Below are 16856 nucleotides of genomic sequence, written 5' to 3'. Positions count from 1 at the left end.
CGTTAGGGGAGCACACTCGCCGGTTCCCAAATCACTGTGCTCTCCGAGCATCATGCGCTGGGCACTGACCGGGCCTGGGGACACAGCGGATGGCACGGCCGAGCCCTGTCCCGGGCTCCCCTAGTCAGAGCACAGCCCGGGACACGGGTCTCGCTCCTGTCCGCGGACATCCACCTACACACCAGGCCCACACGCAGCATGCTGCTCTGGGCAGCCCAATGTGTGCCGTGGGCTCTGGCTGGGAGCACCTGGCGTCCCCTGACACACAGGGTACACACGTGAGGAGCCCCGTGTGTCATGGGGCCACACACTCAGTGTGTCTTCGTTGTCACCGTCTCTGCACCGGCAGCTTCCCGTGTTGACTGTAAATGAGGCTGTGTATTGATATGTAGGGCACTGCATGTGCACATTCTGTCCCCACTACCCAGGGACAAATGAAGGGGCGTCCTAGGGTGGGACATCTTAGGTGAGGACAGGCGAAGGACCATTCTAGATGAGAACAGGTGAGGGGCCATCCTGGGACCAGGACAGGTGAGAAAATGCCCAATGTGAGGACAGGTGAGGGGACGTCCTAGGACGGGACAGGTCAGGACAGGTGAGGACAGGTGAGGGTGTCTTCATCTGCCGAGCCTTGCGCACACACCGGGCCTCACTGCGTAGTCGGAGGTGTTTGTCCAGCCTTGACTGTGTTGTTTTCACTCCGTGCTCAGTGTTGGTGGAAGTTTAGGGCGTTGTGACTTTGGTTTAACCACTTGCTGTGAGGACTTCCAGCCCCGGTGGACTGCCTACCGCCCCATCCCTGCCCCAGCAGCCCCTCCTGCCGTGGCGCGCGCCCACTGCATCTGCGGCCCACCTGTGTCCTTCGTGCGGGGCGGGCGCCCTCTGCCGGCGACGTGGTGGTCCTGCAGCCCGGAGACCCCGGCCGGTCTGACAGCACATTCCCGCAGGTCATTCAGAGGATCTTCTACACGGTCAACCGGTCCTGGTCCGGGAGGATCACGTGTGCAGAGCTGCGGAGGAGCACCTTCCTGCAGGTGGGCCGGCGAGGGGGCGGGGCCTCCTGACGCGGCCACGCACCTTCTGTCCGTCCTCCCACGCATCACCTGTCTGCATCTTTCTGTCCTTCCATGCGTCACCCATCTGCTTCTCCGGCCATCTGTTCACGCTTTTATCCAGCCCTCCACACGTCATGCACTGCCCATCCACCCATCCAGGAGGCACGGCCCGTGGGAATAGGGGTGCGGAGTGGGGTGGGGGGGCGCCCCTGGCGCCGAGGTTCAGTGCATGCCGGGTAATGAGCCCGGGGCGCTGAGCTGCCCGTGCCCACGGCCCCAGCCATGCAGCATTCGCGCTCCAAGCGCTGGCCCCACAGCCCACACGCAGCCCTGACCGCGGTGCAGCGCCCCGGCCCCTCGAGCAGGTCCCGCCCAGCTCTGCGCCCTCCGCAGGCCCGTGCGAGGTCCCCGGGGCGCCCGCAGGAGCCGCAGGCCTCTCGCGGTTTCCTTGGCAGAACGTGGCGCTGCTGGAAGAGGAAGCGGACATCAACCAGCTGACGGACTTCTTCTCCTACGAGCACTTCTACGTCATCTACTGCAAGTTCTGGGAGCTGGACACTGACCACGACCTGCTCATCGACGCGCAGGACCTGGCGCGGCACAACGACCATGGTGAGCGCCGGCCCTGCGCAGTGGCGCGCACTCGCCCGCTCTCGGGGGCTGGGCCTGCCGCCTCGCAGCCGGCCGTGTCCTCCCCACTGCCCCTCCTGGGGCCGCCTGTGGCTGCAGGACACACAGCAGACACAGGGTGCACGGGCACATAGGTCCCTGCAGCAGGACACACGGGAGACAGGGCGGAGACATGGGGCGGGGACATGGCGCCTGCAGCAGGCAGGCATGGAGCCAGTGTGCGCCTGTTGTCAGGACCCCTGCACACCTGACCAGGGCACCTCACCCAGGTCTCCTTGGTCTGTCCCCGGGTATCGGGGATTGTCCTACCAGTTCTCAGACCAGCAGGGTGACAGCAAGGTATCTCAGGGCCTCACTCCCTCCACAGGGTCCAGGGGACAGTCCTTTCTGCCCCTTCTAGCTTGTGGGGTCTCCAGGCATCCCTGGGCTGGTGGCCATGTCCCTCCCATCTCTGCCTCCATCTCCACATGGCTTCTCCTCTGTGTCTTTGTCACTTCGTCAGTCTCTTACAAGGACACTGTCACTGGGTGTAGGGCCACCTGCTCTAGAAGGACTCATCTCAGACCCTTCACTTAGTCACATCCACAAAGACCCTGTTTCCAGACAAGGCTCTATGCTGAGATCCTGAAGATCAGGACACGGACCTCTCTTTTTGGGGGACAGAGTTCAGCCTGTAACACCATCCAGTCCTTCCCATCAGGAGTGGCTTTCATTGAGTTGGGGTGATTCGGGATGGGGAGAGACTGTGTTTTCATTTCCTCCTCTTGTGGGCATAGCTGTGGATTGAATTGTGTCCCTCAAAATTTGTATGTTGGAGCCATCACCCCCAGGACCTCAGAACGTGGCCGGATATGGAGATAGGTCTTTACAGCAGGGACGAAGGTACAATGGGGTCACCAAGGCGGGCCTTGATCCAATAGGACTGTGTCCTTGTAAGAGGAGTGGACGAGAACACAGACACACACACACAGGGATGTCCATGCGCGGACACGGGGAAAAGGCAGCATCCACACACCAGAGAGAGGCCCCAGGACAAACAGACCTTGATGAGACCTTGACTTCAGACGTCCAGGCTCCAAGACGAGGAGGGGTAACTCCCACCATCTGAGCCACCCTGTCTGGGGTCCCCGTGATGGTGGCCCAGCACAGGAACGCAGCGGCCCTCACGTTCACCGTGGTAGCCGCCTCGCAGGCAGTGCGTTCGCTCTCATCAGCAGCAAGGGTGGCCGGAAGCGGAGCGTCTCAGGCTGGGACCACAAGCTGTGTGCTCACAGTCGCACCGTCAGGGTTCCCGGGTCAGCTTCTCTCACCTGTGGCTCTGACTGGGGCTCCGGCCCCTGGGACTGGGACCGGAAAGCCCTGGCGGGTCCTGGGGTGGCATGTGCCGGAGCTCGGGGTCCCGGGGTGCTGCCCACGGGCGTCTGAGGCGACGGCAGGTGCTGGCCCCGGGCGGCTCACGGCTCACTCCTCCTTCACAGCCATATCCACCAAGATGATCGAGAGGGTCTTCTCGGGAGCGGTGACGCGGTACGTGTGTCCCGCAGGTGCCTGTGTGTCTGCCGGCCGCAGTGTCTGGTGTGCGTGTCCAGTTCCGTCTCGCACCCTGATACAAGCTTGTCGTGTTCTGAGTAAGGGGGGCCCACGTGCTGCTGTCACACCAGGTCATAGGGAGGACACACACCTGTCACACGAGATCATAAATGAGGGGACACACCTTTGTCACGTGAGGTCATGAGGAAGGGGGACACACGCGTCACAGGAAGGGGTGGGCAGGGGTCTGCGACCTCACACTGCTCCCCCCTGACACATCTTGTCTCTCGATCCCGGCCCGACCCCAGAGGTAGAAAGGTGCAAAAAGAAGGGAAAATAAGCTACGCTGACTTTGTCTGGTTTCTGATCTCTGAGGAAGACAAGAAAACCCCGACCAGGTAGGTGTCGGCCAGCGTCCCGGGTCCCCTGGCGGAGCAGGGCAGCGTGGGCTAGTTGTCACCCCTGAGCAAGGGCGCCACCTGGGGACCATCCTGGGGGAGGTCAGTCCCAGGCAGAGGCCCCAGATGGCATGTGTCCCAGGCAGGGTCCTCGCCTGGCAGGTTGTCCTAGGCAGCTCCTTGCCGGGTGGAGTTGGCCGGGCAGGTGGGGTCTGCGCTGAGCGGCCAGGCTGACGAGGCCCGCCCTGTCCGCCGTGGCCGCAGCATCGAGTACTGGTTCCGCTGCATGGACCTGGATGGGGACGGGGCACTGTCCATGTTCGAGCTGGAGTATTTCTACGAGGAGCAGTGTCGCCGGCTGGACAGCATGGCCATCGAGGCCCTGCCCTTTGAGGACTGCCTCTGCCAGATGCTGGACCTGGTGAAGCCCCAGAACGAAGGTAACAGCTGAAGAGGACACCCTGTGAGGTGCGACACCCACTCAGGCAGGGTGTCCCTGCTCCGAGTTGGTGACCGCTGGGCGGGGCCTCAGGGAGGCTCGTACCAAATTCCTGTCGCTGGAGACAGCGCCCAGGGCAGCACCTGGGACCTCAGCCCTCTCGTCTGGTGGACGGTCACTACGTTTTGACACAGCTCAGGGTGTGTCCCATTTCTTCCTGTTCCCCTCCGCCTTCCCATGACGGGACCCTGTCCTGTAGGGTAGGCACACATACTTTCCCTGGGCCAGGAAAGTGGCTGTCCCTGACCCCACTTCCATGTCCCCCTGTCCCTCGGTGCCAGGATCGCTCATCACGAGAGACCTAGCCTGGGACCCCTGGTGTGGGGCATGCTGCGGTCATGTGCCACTTGGTTCTGCACCTTGTCCCCAGGCAGCTTGAGTCCCAGCCCTGTGCCGTCCCCCACCCAGTACAGGGAACCCCAGGTCCACCAGGGGTGCCCTGACACCCCTCACCTGAGATGCCCTACAAGGGGAGGCTGACGGCCGCACATGGGGGACCCAGGGACACCTGAGGTCGAAGGGACAGCGGGAGACAGTCTCTGAACTTGGACGCCTCAGTCGGTGCTGCGTTCCAGGTCCTGGAGTCCTGGTCTGGCTGTAGCTGCATGGTTCTGGGGCCCCGGTCCCTCCTGTGCAGAGTCTCCGTTGTGTGTGTACTGCCCCCTGGTGGCCAGAGCTGCTGCCCTCCCTGTGCTCTGTCCACTTGGGCTGCGGGAGCACACAGGACCCCAGGACTCTGCTCTGCCCCACCCACCACCGTCCAGCCCGGAACCCCCTAGTGTCCACTTTCCACGTCAGCTTGCATCAGAACACAGTGTCTTGCCACGTTTCTCAAGGCCTGTGGCTGCACCCAAAACCCGCTTTGGAAGTGCACGCAGTGCCGTGTCTAAAGCGTCCGCCTCCTCAGGGAAGATCACGCTGCACGACCTGAAGAGCTGCAAGCTCGCCAACGTCTTCTTCGACACCTTCTTCAACATCGAGAAGTACCTGGATCACGAGCAGAGAGAGCAGGCGTCCCTGCTCAGGGTGAGCGGCCGGGCTGGGGCGCGTGCGAGGGGCGGCCTCCAAGGGCGAGCGGGCCGGGAGCGCGCGGGTGGCCCCAAAGCGGCCCAGCGGCCCGCGCGCACCCTGACCCGCGCGCACCCTGACCCGCGTCTGACGTAGGAGAGCGAGAGCGAAGGCCCCGAGCTCTCGGACTGGGAGAAGTACGCGGCGGAGGAGTACGACATCCTGGTGGCGAGGAGGGGGGAGCCGTGGGAGGACGGGTGAGTGGGGACGCGAGGAGGGGGGCCGGGAGGAGATGGGGCAAAGGGACAGCAGGAGCCCGTTCATCTCAGTGCTAAGCAGTGTCCCCGGTTTGGTAACACAGTGGTTACTATCAGGTGATGGCATGGGGGTGGCTTTGCTTCCAGTTTCAGGCAATTTTATGAGGACAAAGCCACCATGAAACATTCACACTGCTCTCTGTGTAAGTCTCTCCCCGCTCCGTACCTGGAGGTGTCCGGGGTGAGATGCCGGTGGGCGTGGCTCACGGGTGGGCGTCGTCGTGGGCTTGGAGTGGCTCCGTGGTGACTGCTTTTACCTGTGTAAGCACCTGCCCACTCTCTCCCAGCCGGCTGAGGCACTTTGCGTCCCCAGTAGCCCGGCTGAGGGTCCACTTGCTGCACGTCCTCCCCGGAGCCGCTGCGGTGTAGTGTCTCATGTTTCAGCTGGTCCCTGCCGTGTCCTTGTCAGCCCAGTACAGATGTATCTTTTGGGTGAAGCACCTCGTCTCCCATTCTTCATTTGGGGTTGGTTGGTTACCGGGTTTTTTTTCAATAACAACTTTGATATATGAATGTATTTATTTTGTGGTTATTGGATTTTAAGGGTTATGTCTTCTGGACACAAGTCCTTATGGGCTGCGTGGTTTGTTAGCAACCCTACCTGTTTGTTACACCTCTTCATCTAACGTAGTTCTGTTCATTGTGACGAAGCGCCATTTATCAGTTTGTAGGCTTTATTTCCTGGGCTTTTGATGTCATATCTGAGAAATCGTGAGAAATCTGAGAAAAGCTATGAAGACTTTCTTCTAGAAGTGATAGTGCTTTCATTTACGTTTGGTCCATTACATTTGGTTGCTGTGGGTGTGCGGGGCACTGAGGTCCGTTTTCACACACGCAGATGTGTTTGCTCCAGCACTGTTCACGCCATCAGACAGGCTCGGCGTGCTTGCCGCGAGCCCCTGGCCATGGGTGCATGCTTTCCCACCTGTCCTGCTGTGTAGACGCGTGTCTGCACAGCCTGTTCTCGGTGGCAGCGTGCGCCGAGCGCTGGAGCTGAGCGCGGCAGGATATGTTGGTCCGCGTGGCGGGGAATGTTGATCAGCGTGGCGGGTGATGTTGGTCCGCGTGGCGGGATATGTTGGTCCGCATGGCAGGATATGTTGGTCCGCGTGGCGGGTGACGGCTGACCCTCTTGGCAGTCCTAAGGCAGTGCCCCTTGTCGTGCTGAGCCTCTTTTATGCAAGATACATGTGCCCTGTTCGCAAACGTCATTGGCTCCGTTTGCAAGAACTGCATGTCGTTCATCTTGTGACAGTGGCGTTTGGTGTCAGGACGCTGCCTCCTGCCCCTTCTCTCCTGTATCTGGCAGCATAGCATTTGTGGAGAACTGTACGTCACCCGTGGGTGGTATTCAGCAGAGCTGTGTCGGGGCCTGCAGTCAGTGACCTGTGCTCCGAGCTGGTGGCTGCCCGGGGTCACCTGCTGGGCGGGAGGGCACCCTCCCTGGTGGGTCTGACTGCAGGAGGGGCCTCCCCGGGTCCAGGCTGCCATTCCCAGCCCCCCAGGTGCCGTCCCTACGTCCCCCGGGGCGTCGGCACAGGGCCCCGCCTGCGTCTGTCTCACCTCCCGCTCGTCTGTCTCACCTCCTGCTCCCCGCAGGTACGAGGCAGAGCTCAGCCCCGTGGAGCACAAGCTGAGCGCTCGGCGGTCTCCGCTGGCCCAGAGGCCCTTCTTCGAGGCGCCATCTGCACTGGGCTCCGTCGACCTGTACGACTACGAGTGTGGAGACGACGACCTGCCGCCCTCGTGACCATGGCCTCGAGGGACTGCCCGCGGCCATGCGCAGGGTGCAGCGGCTTCTGTGTCAAAACAAACAAAGCAGTTTGGCAGTGGGCGCGTTCACAGGAGACGAGGCGCATTGTGGGGGACGGCCAGCGTCATTTATTCGGCTCGGAGGCTGATCCGAGAGGGGCACGGAGGCGTGTCCCACCGTCCTGGACTCCACGAGGGCGACCCCCCGGGGACTCCGCGAACGCTGGCCGCCCCGCCCGCTGCCCCGCTCCTCCGCTGCACCCGGAGGCGCACCACATGCTGGCGAGGCCCTCGCGAGGGGACCGGTTTCCTCTCCAGGGGCCCCCTGCAGGGCTGGGGACCCGCACGGACTTCGGGCATCCTGAGTCCAGAGCTTGCAGGAGCTGGCGCCTCCGCCTGCGCATCCCCGGGCCCAGGGCGGCTGCGCCATGGCCCACGCGGTGCGGGAGGGGTGACCCCGCTCTTCCGGCCGACCCCCCGGAATGTACACAACGGGTAATGTTGCTTTTATTTGCTGTGCAGAGAGCTTTAAGGTCGTTTCATGAGGTCACGTTTGTATTTTGAAATAAATAATTTAAGGGTTTTCAGCCACAGGCTCAGCTCACCTGGCCGGAAGCCAGTGACACAGACCGGCACAGTTCACAAAGGGGACGCTGGCAGCAGACAGCGGTGTCACCAGAATGGGGATGGCTCATGCGGGGGGCGGGGCAGGAAGCCAGCTGGTGCAGGTCTCAGAACCTGGGCCTAACAGGTCCCAGCAGCGAGCCTGTCCTGGGCAGTGAAGCGGGCACTGCAGCCCTGGGGTCCCCTAGCCACGGCCACCCTCCCTGCGCAGCCCTCGGGAGGAGGGGTAACATGACCCAGTCACTCCTCTGCAGGCGGTGACTCCTGAGCCCTGCAGAAGCTGGGTTCACATGGGATGGGGCTTAGGGGCAGCTGGGCAGGAACCAGGAGCGATGCCAAGGCCCCCAAGGGCCCCAGACCTGCACCCTCCCAGCACGGTCAGAGCACCCGGGCCGGCCAGGGGCCCTCAGCCCCACAGCAACGCGGCCAGCCCCTGGGCGGCCCACCCACAGGGCAAACACTCAGTGACCCGTCTACACAGCCAGCACATACAGCAAGCCCCATGTCACTGGCCCTTGGCAGCCCTGGTTCCCCGATGCCGAGTGTCCTGACACCTGCTCCTGTCCCCACAGGGCGCATAGGCCATGTGGGGACAGGTCACCTGGGAGACCCCATTTGACGGGTGTCCTGCCTCCACAAGCCAGGCCCCAGGGCATCAGCAAGAAGAGGGAGCCCCGCGTGGCCCCAGTCATACCCACACGGCCTGGTCGCGTCCTCTCTAGCAGTCCGTGCCCTGCTCAGCCACCACCCACGCCCCCCAGGACACACCCAGGCAAGCACTCACTCCACCTTGACGTCCTCACTGGAAGAGTTTGTGCAGTCCTTGGAGAACAGGAAGTAGACATCAGAGATGTCCCTGCAGAGGACAGACACCGGCCCAGGAGTCCTCCACCCTTATCCAGTGGCCAGGAGGAGCAGGTCACAGCCCCAGCAGTTTCCGAGGGACCCAGGTCCATCTCAGGCCTCCATCCCTGTTGAGAGGCTGAGAGGGGAGACCAGGCCGGAGCAGGAGCCGTGGACGGGACAGTCCTGGGGGGCCGAGGACAGAGTCAGAGGGACACGGAGTCAGGTGGAGGAGGGGAGGGAGTCGGGTGGAGATGAGTGAAGGACACGGCACTGGGGACGTGGGCAGTCCTGGGCCATTGGGAGGCTGAGGCGTCCCCTACACCACGGCGCACGTTCTGCCAGCACAGCAGATGCTGGCACACCAGCCCGGCCACCAGATGAAGTATCCCCCATCCCAGACCCCGGTGGGAGCCCCTGTGACAGCCCCTGTGATGAGCACCCCTGAAGGGACAGCGGGACCTTGAGACTGCAGCTACGCCCAAGCTCCGCGCTCGGGGACGGGTGGGAAACACCGGTGGGACTGAGCACAGAAACACGTGGGCAGACTCGGGACAGCTGCCCTAGCACAGACCCTGCCCCCCCACGGGGGACGCCACCCCTCCGGCCTCTAGCGGCCCCTGGTCACCTCTCTCCTTGGTCCATTGGCTGCTGCGGATCAGGCCGGGGTGTCCACTGTGAGGCCGAAGGCAGCTCTTGCACATGTCACCCGCGGGCTGTGGCCGGTGGGCTCCTCTCCCCCTAGGCCACTTCTCTCTGCATCCAGACAGCGGCAGACAGCAGGGTTCCTGCCTCTCCAAAGGCCAGCAGGCCCTCGGGGAGGGAGTCCTCGAAGTGGGTGCGTCTTCCAGCGAGAGAGGACCCGAGAGGTGGGCGAGGACCTGGGACGTGGAGAGAAGGGGACACGGGCAGGACACAGCCTTCATGAGGCCACTCCGCCCCCAGTGCCCCAGAGCCGTGTCCGGGGCTTTGGGCTCCCCCTTCGTCGCAGCACCACCCCGTCCTACGCCGCTGACCCCAGCACCCCCAGCCTCTTACCTGGCCGAGCGGACAGGGCCCCGCTGGATGCTGGACGCGTGGGAGAAGCCAGGCGGCAGCCCTCCGCCGGGCGGGCCCCTCCTCCGGCTCGCGGGCCTCCAGCAGACAGCCCGCACCCAGGGCGGGCTCAGGTGGGGGCGGGGCCGATGGAGGGGCGGGCTCAGGTGGGCGGGGGCGGGGTCGCAGGGTGTAGGCCGGCAGAAGCACGTGCAGTGGGTGGGGTTTCTACCAGGCAGGGCTCAAAGGGGGCGGGGCCTCAGGGGTGCAGCATGGATGTGGCCTGGGGTGGCTCAGACAAGGGGAGATAGGACAGGGGGACAAGGTCGGGAGCAAGGGACAAAGACTTGGAAAGGGGGACGAGAAAAAGGTCACGAGTGGGAGCTGTGAGTGCGGGGCTTGGACCCCCACAGCAACAGGAGCAGGCAATGCGAGCGGCGCCCACTGAGGTGTGGACAGGCCTCAGTGCAACCACCCCGGCCCCCAGGTCCTCCTAGGTCCCCTCGGTCCTGCTCTGCGCACAGCCCCTGACCACAAGCTCACGTGGACAAGGACACAGCGTCGCCGGCGACTCCTCTATTGCCGATGCTGAGGTCCGCGCCCAGACCATCCGTGTCGTGCACGTGCGGGTCGCAGTGCTGCGCCTTCAAGCAGGATGTGGGTCCCCTCGTCTGTCCGCAGTAATCAGCCTGGACGACGGTGTGGAGGGGTTTCTCGGCCCCCCCACTTCTGAAGTCTGGCGTTCATCCTCTCCCGTCCAGCTCCAGTGACAAAGTGTCCATGACCACCCCCCACCAGGCCCATCCCCCACCTTGGCAGCCTTCTGTGGTCTGGAGGCCCCAGAAGCTGGAAGAAGTAGGAAGGACCTCCCTGGACAGAGGAAGCCGCAGGCTTCGGGCTGCAGAGGGTCCCAGACACCCCAGGACCAGTGGAATCGCCTGGGGCAAGCTGTGCTGATTCTAAGCCTTCACACAACTGGTCCCCGGGCTGCTGTGGCATTTCTGCAAACTGAGCACAATGTCAAAAGGCAAAGGACAGAACAAAGATGGAGAAAACTGGGTCTCAGCTCGGAGGTGAGCGGTTTCTTGCTCTTTTCACTCACCTGTGCTTTCCCACTGTCTGCACTTGAAATGACCTGGAAACAGTGGACTTGTCTGTGTGAGGATGGGGAGAAGCCCCCGCCCCAGACAGGACAGGACCAGGCCCTCGATGGAGGCAGAGGACAAGCTGTGTTCACCCGCACCAGCTCGCATGAACCTGACGGTCCCTCTCTCCACCCCTGGGCACATGGGCCTGTCGTCCACCCGTCCATCCCCTAGTGGATGGGAGAAGCTGTCTGTCCATCTCTCAGAAAGTAGGGCTCCCGTCACGTCAGCACTGGGTCCTGTGAGTGCAGGGAGGGGTCCTGGGGGACGGGTCCCACCCTGGGAGGGGCAGGGTCCCACCCTGAGTGTGACATCACGGCCGCATCACAGAGGGTCCTGGCACATCAGGGCTGGGTCCTAAGATTGAGGGAGTCAGTTTGAGGGGGTCATTACCCACGGTGACACCCAGGGCCCTTCTAATGGAACGTACAAATGTAAAGAAGACGCCCCTGGAAATCCCATTTCACACCTGTGACATTGCCGTGGAAAACAAGGTGCAGTTGGTGTTGGTCTCTAAAGTACTGATTTTCCTCCTCGTTACCCACCTCCACCTGCCGGGGACCGAAACGGGAAGCCACAGCCCACGGGATCCTCGTGAAGGCTCCTGGGTCATCCATGGGGTGGAGAGGAGGCCGGGCACCAGGGGTCTGTACCCACCAATGCCCCATAGGAGAGGACCTGCCCTCCCCAGGGGGAAGCAAGGGTTATTTCCTGCCAGCGGGCACCCACCCCTCCCAGCATCCACATCCACAAACTAAATGTCAGCACTCGGCTGACCGGGCAAGTGCTCACACTCCAGCCGGATCTCGACGCATGCAGCCCCAGGCGCCACCGCCCTGCCTGCTGTGCAGTGCGGGCTGAGCGAGAAGGGGCAGGAGACCTGGCGATCAGCTGCCCCAGTCTGATGTGCACCCCCCCCCAAATGTTGTGCCCCGGTCGGTGAGCCAGAAAGCCAGAATAGTAGCCCTTGGAGGGGACAGTGGCCGAAAAGCTGGAACACACGCACCTTGAATTTACGGCAGGAGAGACCCAACTGCATAGCTGACTCCCTGTTCCTGCCCAGGTGAGCCATCCTGGGACCTCTCATGGAGACAGAGGGACGGGACACACCAGATGAGCCAGACCCGGGGCCAGGAGGCCCCAGTCCTCCTTCATTGTCCATCGCGTCCCCTGTGCCCACTGAGTCACTGGCGCCCCAGTCCCTCCGGGAAAGACTTAAAGGACAAGCTGTGCTCCTGCTCTGGGGTTAGTGGGCCTCCCCTCCCTCCCTTTGTGCCTCCCCGCCCCTCTGCTCGCCCTCCCCTCCCAAGATGCGCTCCCCCCTGAGCCTGGGTAGGCCACCTCCCAGTGCCCCTCTCCATGTGGCCCCTCCTGGTTCTTCTCTCCCCTGGCTTCTGCGTCTCACACCAGCACCCTGAGACGTCTGCCCCCCCCCCGGACGTGACACCGCCCTCAGGGACAGGAGAAGTGACATCAGGTCATCTCAGACCTCTCAGCCTGGCCTGCAGCTCCTCCCTCCGCGGTGGCGGCCACCGGCCAGTGCAAGGACCCCATAGGGATCACCCACAGGGATGGCCCACTGACCTGCAGAGACTGTGTCCAGCAGGTGGGGGGGCGGGGTGCATGGCGTGGTGAGCGCAGCCACTGCACGAGCAGCTCCGTGGAGTCCCAGACATTGTCCCTGGACCCCTTCCAGAAGGGTCCCGGCCCCACGATCGGGTAAAAGCCATTTTCCTGAGTTCAGACACAGAACCAAGGGAGGCGGCGTGCGCCCACGCGGGCCTGGACGCCACGGGGCCCTTGAGGTCCCGGGTCTACCCTGCACGGCCGCCTGGGGCCGGAAGCGCCCTCCGCACGCACGGGGCAGGCGGCGCCAGCGCTGAGCGAGCAGGACGGGGCGCGGGGAGTCCCCTGGAGGCGTCGGCACGGCAGAGGAAGGTGGCCACAGGGCTGCGGGGGTCGGGTCGGGTCCTCATTATCCGCCCCAGGTACACCCCCGCACCCCCACAATGCGGGTTCTCCAGCCACAGAACAGGCCAAGCTTCAGACGCGTAAGTCTGCTTTTTCCAAACCACGAGGTGCCGGACGCCGGACGGCCCCCCTGAAAAGGGACCCAGAGCCGCAGAGGCGGCAGGCGGGGCGCCAGGAGCCGGGCAGGGAGGGGCAGCGGGTGTACCCTGGGGTGCTGCTGGTGGCTGCCTACACCGCGGATGCACCCCACGGCAGGGCCGCCGCGCGCTAACAGGGCCAACCCAGTAAACGCCACGTGACGCGCGTGACAAACGTTTTTGATTTTATGACGTCTTGCCAGCTGAGATTCCGATTCCACTCCTCTTTGTCACGAATATGGGAGGCTCCTTCCGCGTCTCACAAACGGCTCTGGGCACAGGCTCCCCACCTATGGCCATCACCGAAACCCTCACTGTTCACAGGGTACCATCCTTCTGGGGCTGGGCGGTGCTATCGGAGCTCCTTCAGAGGACCCCAGACAGCAGCCACCCCAATGACAGCAGGAGTTTTGATCCTCAGCAGGACACAGACCCCACACCCCTTAATGGTCCCTGTCCCCATGTCAGCAGGACAGGACCTCAGAAAGGAGAGAGGTACCACAGGGTTAGGGCAGGGTCAGAGCACCCCGCGTTCTCGCTCTGGAGCAATCAGAAAGGGGGGGATACTGCAGGGCAGCAGCAGACATGGGGTCTCTTCTGGACCTGAGACTTACCCAGAAAAATGTGGTGACACCACATGGCCCCACAAACCCTGCACCTGGGGCCACATGTCCTCACTCACCAGGTGACCCCACCTCCCAGTCCCCGCACCTGGGGTCACATATCCTCACCAGGTGACCCCTCCTTCCCGGCCCCCCCACTCAGTGCCCAGCCCCCTTCCCTCCACAGCACCCCCTCCCCGTGCGAGCTCCTGGCTGTGCCCCCTATCCTGTGCTTTAGAAGGTTCTCGTTCATGTTTGAAGCCAAAATTAGCGCCTTGTCTACATTTCAGTGATCCGTCCACTACAAATATAATACAAATTACAGTGGTGATGTTATTTACTTTCAGTATGAAACTACGAAATTATAGCCCAATTAACATTAGGTATTATAAAATATAAACATGAATTTTATAAATGTTATAAAATATAAAATTAACTATAAAATAACCATCGAGTCACATTGTGGTCAGCCCAAAATACACCGTGCTGAGTACTTATTGAAAGTATACTCAGGATATGTTTTAAGTTTAAAAAATTTAAAAACACAGTATATATAATGTGAATCCACTCTGAATAAAAATTTTAAAACTATACACGCACATATAGTCAGCCCTTTGTATCTCTGGGTTCCACATAGGTGGATTCATCCGACCACAGATGGGAAATACTCAGAAAAAAATGTTACATGGCTGAGATGTACTATGTGGTTATCTGTGTGCTCACATTTTAAGTGATTTCTATTTTGTGTTCTTTTCTGCACCTTCTAATTATCTACATAAATGTTACTTTCTTCCTCAGAGGGAAAAACACATTTTAGAACCCATATAAAAAATGTACATAAACTTGGCCAGGTTCTCATCATCGCAAATCTCTTATTAACAAGCACCGTCATGGCCACTGCCCTTGGAGATAGATACGGGTTTTATCACGTCTTGGCCAGACCTCCCACTGAGACAAATTGCAGCTGCAAACCATGTAGTGACACAGCCAAATGACAGCTCACTCCTTAAATCTTTCTCAAGGGTGCAGACAATTCCAAACCGGGGACTTTGAGTACACAGCCTACCACCAGACATTTAAAATTTTTATCATTAGAGAAAAGAAATTGTTTTACCAAAGTAAAACGATGAAAGAAAATTGGAAAGGACTAAACTCACAGGAGGTACAATATCGTAGGGCATTGTTTAGTGGTTGTGAGGGCGCAGAGGTAAATCACCAATTCTCCTTGACATTAGATGCACAGTTGTCCATGTTTGGGTGTTTCAGAGAGCCTACAATCCGCATACCTGTCACAGCACCAATTACATCTGCAATTGTCACTTGTACCCCTACCAACAGTCATATTACATACTGTCAATAATAAAGCAGCAAAAATACATTACCTCATTATCAACAATGTTACTCCTCACTGCTTCCCTGCCCCGCCCCCCAAAAGAGCTGCTGAAGCTTCGGGGACAATGCTGGTGATCCAGCCAGGACAGCAACCAGACATTGGCAAAGGAAAGCAAAGCCCAACACACAATGAGTGCTCAGGAATCCGCCCCCACTGCGTTGGTCCCAAAATGACACAGCACTCTGTCTAGAGGTGGAATGAGGTGATCTGCCCGAATCTCAAGCCAGGCAGCATGACAAGACCACAGTATGTTCCCATCTGATCTCTGGGGTCTCTGCCTGCACCTCAACATCTCAGAGGATGCCTCCCCCAAAGGCAGCCTTGCTGAGACAAGGGACCTCGTTTTTTTATGGACACATTTGTCCTCATTCCTTTGCCATCTTGCTGTCTCAAGCCGTCGTGATGGAGCGGCAGGGGGACCAGCCACAGGCTATCAATCACCAAAATTCACAATATCGTGAATTGTTATTCTAAGTTTTAAATCAGTCTGTCATTCTATCAACAGGGAAATGGCGCCCAGGAATGATCACCTGCCCATGGCTTCACGGCCAACGCCAGGTCAGTATTCTAAGAGTTGACCCATTTCCTTTCTGACTAATAAATTTCTAATATGCGTAGCAGGATCACATTCGTTCAGAATGCGTCTTCCTGCATCTGTACAGCCCTCCGGCGTGTCCTCATTCTGTCAGAATGATGTAACACCGTCTCCTGAAATGTTAGAAGGGCTATGCTTTCTGCAGACGTTTAAAAAACAACGTGTGAATTAAAACTTTTCTGTAAAAACAAGTCCCTCCCCACTTGTTTGAAACTAGCCCTTCTCTCAGTTTGCTAGACAGTGGGCTCTGCTGTCATCTCCCAAGACACATCGGCCAGCCGGATTCGTACCCGAAGGCAGGGCCTGGGACCCTCGAGGCCACTCAGGCTGCCAGCGCAACTTCGGAAGCCCCTCAAACATTGGGGACCCCTGAGGACGGCATCAGATGGCACCCCCAAGGTAGGGCCCGAAACCCCCGAGGACTGGCTCCGACCTCCCAAGACTGGGTCTGTGACCTCCAGGGATGAAATGGGACCCTCAAGGCAGGGTTCGAGTCCCCCAGGAATGGAAAGGGACCACACTCAGGATACTAACATAGACTAAGAACTCCCCGACTGGATCGAAATCTCCAAGCAGCATTCGGAACCTTCCCAAACTGGACTCGAGACCCGAAGCCAGAATTCGGGCCCCCAAGGCAAAATCTGGGGCCCCGGGCCCGCACTTGGACCCGCAAGACAGCGTTTGGGACCCCCGAACCCGCGCGAAGGTGTGAGTGGGGAGCGGGAATCGCCGGCAGCGCCCCGGGCGGACAAGCGCTTCCCGGCGGAGCCAGCTCCCCACCAATCAGGCGGCGGCAAGCACGTGACGGCGGACGGCCAATGGGGAGTCCGCACGGGAGCTCGCCCCGAGGCCCCGCCCCTCTGCGTTCGGACGGACGCGGGATGTGGGCCCTGCGGGCCGCCGTCCGCCCGGGGGTCTGCCTCTCTCGCGTGGTTCGCGGCCGCGGGGCTCTGAGGGTCGCTCCACGGCTGCCACCTTGGCCCGAGCGCGCACTGACCGCCTTCGGCCCCGGGGACCCAGGGGATTTGCAGGGACGAGGGGGCGGAGGCCGGGGCCCACGTGCGGATGGCCGGAGGCGCCGAGCGGGAACGGAGGAGGACGAGGAGCAGGAAGGTGCGGAGCAAGAGGAGGAGGACGTGGAGGAGCTGCTGAGGAGGGAGCCTCTGCTGCCGGCCGGGACCCAGCGCGTGTGCCTGGTCCACCCCGAGGTCAAGTGGGGACCAGCGAAGCCGCTGCAGACGCGAGGTGACCCGGGGCGGGGCTCCGAGGGCTGGGCCTCATAGGGCGAGGAGCCTATGGGCGGAGCTTGGGGTTAACCCTCA

At 61.1% G+C, this 16856-nt stretch overlaps 1 protein-coding gene and 1 long non-coding RNA gene across 9 annotated transcripts in view; one reads left to right on the top strand and one right to left on the bottom strand.

The window, feature by feature from the left end:
* Nucleotides 1–7776, top strand: part of PPP2R3B (protein phosphatase 2 regulatory subunit B''beta) — a 34143-nt gene extending 26367 nt beyond the window's left edge. For 2 of the 3 annotated variants that reach the window (XM_039873288.1, XM_039873287.1), the window contains 8 exons: nucleotides 948–1034; nucleotides 1511–1667; nucleotides 3164–3212; nucleotides 3524–3613; nucleotides 3878–4053; nucleotides 5020–5138; nucleotides 5277–5377; nucleotides 7037–7776. In XM_039873288.1, coding sequence (XP_039729222.1) covers nucleotides 948–1034; nucleotides 1511–1667; nucleotides 3164–3212; nucleotides 3524–3613; nucleotides 3878–4053; nucleotides 5020–5138; nucleotides 5277–5377; nucleotides 7037–7187 — 930 coding nt within the window. In that variant the 3' untranslated portion in view covers nucleotides 7188–7776. Of the gene's footprint in view, nucleotides 1–947; nucleotides 1035–1448; nucleotides 1668–3163; nucleotides 3213–3523; nucleotides 3614–3877; nucleotides 4054–5019; nucleotides 5139–5276; nucleotides 5378–7036 lie in introns of all 3 variants that reach the window. The other variant, XM_039873286.1, reaches the window with a different exon arrangement.
* Nucleotides 1–13711, bottom strand: part of LOC120610949 (uncharacterized) — a 29653-nt gene extending 15942 nt beyond the window's left edge. For 2 of the 6 annotated variants that reach the window (XR_005655032.1, XR_005655031.1), the window contains exons 1-5: nucleotides 10503–12105; nucleotides 9695–10380; nucleotides 9285–9537; nucleotides 7021–8842; nucleotides 854–3366 (exon numbers count right to left, since the gene is read on the bottom strand). This is a non-coding gene — a long non-coding RNA (uncharacterized LOC120610949). Of the gene's footprint in view, nucleotides 1–853; nucleotides 3367–7020; nucleotides 8843–9284; nucleotides 9538–9694; nucleotides 10381–10502; nucleotides 12106–12420 lie in introns of those variants that run through there. The other 4 variants (XR_005655034.1, XR_005655033.1, XR_005655036.1 and 1 more) reach the window with 4 other exon arrangements.
* Nucleotides 13712–16856: the final 3145 nt, after the last annotated feature.

Source organism: Pteropus medius, unplaced genomic scaffold, assembly GCF_902729225.1.
Source record: "Pteropus medius unplaced genomic scaffold, Ma_sr-lr_union100, whole genome shotgun sequence".
Classification (NCBI taxonomy): Eukaryota; Metazoa; Chordata; class Mammalia; order Chiroptera; family Pteropodidae; genus Pteropus; species Pteropus medius.
This window is presented reverse-complemented; position numbering and strand designations above follow the sequence as displayed.